This window comes from Panicum virgatum, chromosome 2K (genome assembly GCF_016808335.1).
Source record: "Panicum virgatum strain AP13 chromosome 2K, P.virgatum_v5, whole genome shotgun sequence".
Lineage (NCBI taxonomy): Eukaryota > Viridiplantae > Streptophyta > Magnoliopsida > Poales > Poaceae > Panicum > Panicum virgatum.
Genome location: NC_053137.1, coordinates 2,943,417 through 2,950,416, shown reverse-complemented (window position 1 = coordinate 2,950,416; position 7,000 = coordinate 2,943,417). Strand labels below are relative to the sequence as shown.

The following is a 7,000-nucleotide window of genomic DNA, read 5'->3' as shown; positions in this document are numbered from 1 at the left end:
CCACAAGAAGGACAAATTGATCAAGGGGGAGTGTTATGAAGAAATTAGAATTAGTGATCAAAATTTGTAATAGTTAATAAGATTAGTCAGTAGACGGTTACCTTTTATGAAAGGGCCATCACGAAAGGGCCAACTCACGAAGGGGCCATACCGAAGGGGCATGTCCCTTCGGCCTCCCTTGGTCTTGTATATAAACAGTGATCTCTATTAATCAAGTAAATCCAACCATTCCATTCACTTTCACTTCTAACATTAACTACGGCGTGGAACGCATGGAAGCACTAAGAAAAAGGAACATGCCTAGCTTTTGTTAGTATCATTTTCGTCTTCAGGGCATCCTTTTGTAATAATGAATTATGTTAGCCGTTAACATGTCGGACCAAGGAAGCAATGATATAGAGGACTGGTGACCAAAGCAAGCACAAGCTAGGAGAAAACTGGTGGAATCGCTCCCTTCAATTGTAGAATCAGTAGCAGCCGCATGCAGGAGGAAGCATATTCCCAGTGGGCAGCCGGATTACAGAGTTATTGTTGGTCACCCACACCACTCACCTGGAGCTAGCTCTCCACCTTGGTAAGTTCATTCTTAAATTTCTAGTCTGGGCCTAACTGATTAGTAAATTGTTGTGCTCATCAGTACGTAATCTCAATTATTCAGGCCGTGCTAGCACAGATAGGCTGCTTATTATGACATGTTCAATTGTTCATGCTTTGATTTTCTGCTAAAGTATGAGCAATTCAATGTGGTGCTAACGACTTGAAATTTGGCAAATCAGCTGACCATGGCAGGAGGGAATCTAACCCTAAACTGCTCCGCTAGCGCAATCCAAGAATGCTCCTCTCGGATGGTCTGCCCTGTCGACGCCACGACAACCTTCGGCAACAGCATGAGAGGGCAGATATGGCGAGTCAACGCGCTGCTACTAACTGAAGCTATCCTGGCTGGAGTCATAGTTGGGATAGGCGCCTACGGCCAGCGGTACCGCCACCACCCCATCACCCGCTTCATCTTCCTCGGAGCCACCACACTGTTCTTGCCCATCCTCTCCTCTGTCGTCTCCACTGTTGGCACCTCCCCTACTTACACCTTGATGCTAAATGATTTATTTCCACTGTCTGCGTTGGTCGCGAGTTGCGATGCGACCGATCACTACACCTTTCTCATAGTGTGGGCATTCCTTGTTCAGATCGTCATGATCAATACTAGCACATTAGTTGCTGTTGATGACAGAGAAGGTCAAAGCAAAGGCCCCCCTTTCGAACTACTTGTGCAGGGGGTCTGGACCCTTTACCTGGGTCTCAGCGGCGGCTTCAGTACAATCTTGAAGAGTGACGCTATTATCTTTATCGTCTTCATACCTTTTCCTCTTCTCTGCTCCAAAATTGTGCTCAAATATTATGCATTCCAAAAGGCACGCCGCTCCTTTGCACTTGGACGCAACCCAGGACTTGTTTTTGTCCACATGCAGAAGCTACAAGCACACGAATCGAACCAACATGTGGAAGCACCTCCTCCTCCTCCACTCCTGGTTATGAGAGAAGAGGGAAAAGAAGTGGAGATGCAGCCTCGTGGGTATTCAATCAAGGATGATGATTCAAGGACAACACGGATCCACCACAACATTGGCTTGGTGACCATTGACAAAGTTTGGCAATTGGATATCGCAACGCCAAAACTCAAAGATCTATGCTTGTCTTTTGCATTGTTCAAGTTGCTGCGGTGTCGATTTGCAAGATACAAGCTCACTAGCTCTATGGGGACCCTCACCTTTTTCCGGAGCTTGTTCCTAAAGGTTGGGGAACATGACAGGGTATTTGGGTTGATTGTAGATGAGCTCTCTTTTGTTCATGATTACTATTACTCATCCCTTCCAATATCATATTCAAACTGTTCAATTCCCATCGTGAGTATCTTTCTCTCTCTCCTGACCATAGGCTACTGCACCTTCTCTATATGGAAAGTCATGTACGCTCTGTTCTCATCATTTCTGTTCTCATCATTTCGAGAGCTCACCAGTTCCTTTTCGGTGCCATTGCTTCACTGTGAGGTATGGTGTATTGATCAAGGCTTGGTTAGTAATGTGTCGTCTACACATCTAGGAAGGTATTACCTTGACTTGGTGCCACTACTTTTGGTTCTTGTGTTAGCGGTGGCAGCAGAGATCAAGGACATGGCTTCCTACATTTGCTCCAACTGGACCAAAGTAACCCTTATCTGCCGCCATGTAAACCGCGCCTCTTCTCCACAACATTCTTCCCCGGGCAAGAAGAAATGGGTCAACCTTCTATTGCGATGTAGATGCAAGTTGATGAAGCACTGGGACGGAAAAATGAGCCAGTGCTCAGTACTGGTACTTCAGTCGAGACGAACAAGCCCACTAGTTCTTGTGAGGCGTCTTCTTCCTTTGCCAGATCACAGGAAAAAGGTCAAGGTGACAGCGGCTGTGAAGGTTTGCATCATCAATGCACTAAGAAGTATCATCAATGGAAGCTTGAGCAATGGTGTGGAATCTCTGCGACGAAGCCAAGTTGGTGAAAGCTTCATCTGGGCCTGCGATGGCAAAGGTACATCTGATACAATACTTGTATGGCATATTGCCACATGCATCCTTGAGGTGAAGCACCCGTATGGACATGATAAAAGGCAAGGTTCTTCACCAAACCTCGATTCTGATCATAAGATTGTTGCCACTCACCTGTCACGGTACTGCGCATACCTGGTGACCTGGTGTCCGGAGCTACTTCCCGACAACAATGCATGGAGCAAGAGCCTACATGAGGCTGTCAAGAAGGATGCAGAGTGTGCCGTCGCCGGCCACGCCTCAGGAAGGTCGTCGACGCCAGAAGACGACTATCAGAAACTGGTCGAATTGCTGAGTGCGAACGCGAAGCATGAGGTGCTCAAGAATGGCGTGGAGCTCGGAAAGCAGCTGGTGGAGACGATCAACGACAAGGAAACAACGTGGAAGTTGCTGGCCGACTTCTGGTCCGAGATGATCCTGTACGTCGCACCATCAGAGAACCTGAAAGGGCACTCAGAGGCCATAGCCAGGGGTGGCGAGCTGATAACGCTGCTTTGGGCGTTGCTCTTCCATGCCGGGATCGTCAGCAGGCCAGGCGAGGACGACGGCGCCACTGCTGCCTCCGGTGTTGAGGTTTGATGGAGTCCTCCAGCTAGTGGTTGGCCTTGTTCTCCTGTGCCATCTTAATTTGTTTTTGCTTTGGGTTATTTATTCGATAGAGGTGCATTGCGATGTGTGCTATTGTTTAGACATGTGTCCATTTGAGTGAGACGTCACTCACCTTCAATTTCTCAAACGTTGTTGCTGCGACCGTGTTCCAAGTCGGTTTGATGATTTATTTCCTGAAAGTCTGTAATATTGTCGAGGCTTGAGACTACAGTTTGTTACACTTGCAACGTACTGTCCGTGCCTGATTGGGATGTGTGTTTGTTTTTGCAACGAAATTAATGGTGACTGCAAGCACTGCGTTGCAGCTTTAATTTGTTTTTTTTTTGAATCGCAGCTTTAATTTGTTCAGAGTCGAGTGCGTGTCGCTTCGTCAGGTTAGGCAAAGAGAAGAGAAGGTCGGGTCACGATGTTCACCGTCTCTAACTGCGCCGACCATGAACCTTAGCGATTTTTTTATTTTTATATTTTTTATTTTCATTTTTTACAAAAATATATTTTTGTTTTTGAAATTTACAGAAATATACCCCGGCCGCCCCGCTGCCGGGCGGCCGGGGCCTGGTCGCCCCGCTGCGGAGCGGCAGGGACTTTTCTGCAAAAAATTTTACAAAAAATTTACGCTAAGATCCCTGGAGGACTGATCGCCCGGCAGCTGGGCGGCCAGTGCAAGCACCTCGACAGCAGCAGGTGGGTCGTGAGCAGGTGAGCAGCTTGGCACATTTCTTCTCCATTCAGATTAGTGTCAGCCGGCAGCTTTTTTTTTCCTCGCATGGAAGGTCACTTTCACTCAATAGTGCTACTTGCTTTGAATAGATAAACAACAATCTCTTTGCTTGTATGGTCCGCGGTGGTTTCGTAATTATGATATATTTAGTGTGTTGCTCAGTACAATCTCTTTGCAAGCTTTTTTTTCACGGCTGCTCTGCCTTGTTAATGTTTGCATGCTTAGCGATGACAACTCTTTTGCAAGTCCTCTTTTGCGACACTTAATAATCGTTGCTTCTGCTTTGCGTCGAGATTTGCCTAACCATTCTTAGCCTGAGCACGTCACGAGTTGGTTTGTATCACCTTTGCGGGTAGAAGAGAGAGACGTGTTGAGTTGAATTGGTGTTGACATAGAATCACGCCAATTCATCACGAGTTGATCGTTTTGACGATCGTTCGCGCGTGCTAACGCATTCAGTGTGTTGGCGCGATTCTGTGTCAACACCAATTCAACTCAACATGTCTCTCTCTTCTACCGGCAAAGGTGATACAAACCAACTCGTGACGTGCTCACGCTAAGAATGGTTAGGCAAATCTCGACGCAAAGCGGAAGCAACGATTATTAAGTGCCGCAAAAGAGGACTTGCAAAAGAGTTGTCTTCGCTAAGCATGCAAACATTAACAAGACAGAGCAGCGGTGATCAAAAAAAGCTTGCAAAGAGATTGTACTGAGCAACACACTAAATATATCATAATTACGAAACCACCGCGGACCATACAAGTAAGGAGTAATCAATTGTTGTTTATCTATTCAAAGCAAGTAGCACTATTGAGTGAAAGTGACCTTCCATGCGAGCAAAAAAAAAAAAAGCTGCCGGCTGAGACTAATCTGAATGGAGAAGAAATGCGCCAAGCTGCTCACCTGCTCCGGCCCACCTGCTGCTGTCGAGGTGCTGCTTGCACCGGCCGCCCCGCTGTTGGGCGGCCTAGGGGGCCGGCCGCCCCGCTGCCGAGCGACCGGTCCTCCAGGGATTTTAGCGTAAATTTTTTGTGAAAATTTTTATAGAAAAGTCCCTGCCGCCCCGCAGCGGGGCGACTAGGTCCCGGCCGCCCGGCAGCGGGGCGGCCGGGTATATTTCTGTAAATTTCGAAAACGAAAATATATTTTTGTAAAAAACAAAAATGAAAAATAAAAAAATAAAAAAATCGCATGAACCTTAGCCTAAAGTTTAATCTTTGGCCCAGTAAAGCCCAGCAGGCTAACAAAGAAAACCCACGTCTCATCACCCCTTGCGGCCCAGCTAGCACGCTAGTTGGCATATGATGACGTACTCCGTGCATCGGTGAAGCAGAATAACTAAGATAAAATTTCGTATTTGACACTCGAAAAACTAGAGTTCCTTTGTTAGCCCGCAAAAAGTTTTCATTTCTTATTTGACACCGAGTTCAATTTTGATTCCCTACTAGCCTATCAACCCGTACTCCTGCGCGGACTAATTAGAATTAACATAAAATGAGACATATAGCTAATAATTATAATTATTTGTTTCACACTCACTTTCATCTATTATATATTTTAACACATACTTTAGAATAATTATTTATCATTATCTAGTTGTAATAGATTTTATTTTTCATCGCACCTCTATCTATATTTAATATATATTTAATTGAACCATTTGCTTGTGAATTGATATTCTTATATCTTCCATCATACATGAATACATGGTGATGCATATCGTGGGTAGTAATAATAAACAATAACATAAATAATATTTAATAATAATAGAAATAGTAATTCAAAATTTTATATTGGCACACTTCAATATTTTGTTATAATTATATAATTTTGATTCTGATTCAGAAGTTACTTTAATTTGATTAATGACATAGTTGGATAATTTATATGCAAATTTAGAAGGTTATTTTCATTATTTTATAATACCATATGTGGGTAATTTACATGAAATTAGGGGTTACTTTAATTTTTTTAATAATAGCATAGGTGAGTAATTTAGATACATATTTAGAGGGTTACTTTAGTATATTTTTATAATGGTAGAGGTGGGTAGTTTATTAGAAACAATAACAGATTCAATGACTATTATGATTAGAGTTATCAAATTGATGGCCGGATGTTTTTGATTTTGTGAGAATTTCTCTATCTTTTAGAGTGTCCACCTAGGATCCTAGGCGGCTTTACGTGGAGGCTTCAAAGGAGCCTCCGGTTAGTAATAGTCACATATGACACTTTGTTGGACTTTCCATCCAAGAACCGTTAAGTGCCCTATAAAAAGACAATTTTACCCCATACGGACCCCACCACCTTCTCCCTCATCTCCTCCCCTTCTTCCTCCTCTACTCCCGCAGCCGCGAGGTCGGGCGCCACTGGCCACCGTGCCCCCGTGAGAGGGCGCGTGCCAGTGCCAAGCATCAGCATGGTTGAGCTTGCTGAGGCTAGCAATCAGCAACAGCCGACAACTCTCATCTTCGACGCTGCTCTCCTGAGCAGCCAGGCCAAAATCCCGCAGGTGTTCCTATGTCCGACCGACGAGCCCCCTACACCCCCCCCCCCCACTACTACATATTCATTTTCACCGCCGGCCCTAAACCCATTTTGATATATCGGCGGTGAAAATGGGTATTTTCACCGTTGGTCCCTGTTACGGGCCGGCAGTGAAAATAGGATTATCACTGCCGGTCCATGTCACTAGCAGAACCTCATAATACAAAACCTCAGCTCATTCAGTGAAGTACAACTAGAAAACCCCCATAATACAAAAGTTGAAACTATAGTGATCATAAAGTCTGCTCATCAATGGTTATTTGGAAAGAATGCAGTAATGTTGAAACAATAAATCAGTCGTCTAAAATGTTATACAGTCGTCTAGTCGAACCTAGTCGCCATGGCACCAATAAGGCGACTAGTCGCGACTAGTCGTCGATCAGGTCGATTAGTCGACCCTAGTCAGTCCTAATCATCGCTATAGTCGTCCTATATATCCCACGACATATATGTACATGTATATGTACTTATATACTATATAGCAAGCACGAACACCACAATGATAATCAGTTTGGTGACACTTGTGAGATTTGATGTTTGA

General features: G+C 44.7%; 1 protein-coding gene across 1 annotated transcript; it reads left to right on the top strand.

Moving 5' to 3' along the window:
• The first annotated feature begins 217 nt into the window (after window positions 1-217).
• On the top strand, window positions 218-3,448 carry LOC120661180. The gene is made up of 2 exons (XM_039939919.1): window positions 218-574; window positions 777-3,448. The coding sequence occupies exon 2, from the start codon at window positions 783-785 to the stop codon at window positions 3,159-3,161; it is 2,379 nt and encodes a 792-aa protein (XP_039795853.1). The 5' UTR covers window positions 218-574; window positions 777-782; the 3' UTR covers window positions 3,162-3,448.
• The last annotated feature ends 3,552 nt before the right edge of the window (window positions 3,449-7,000 follow it).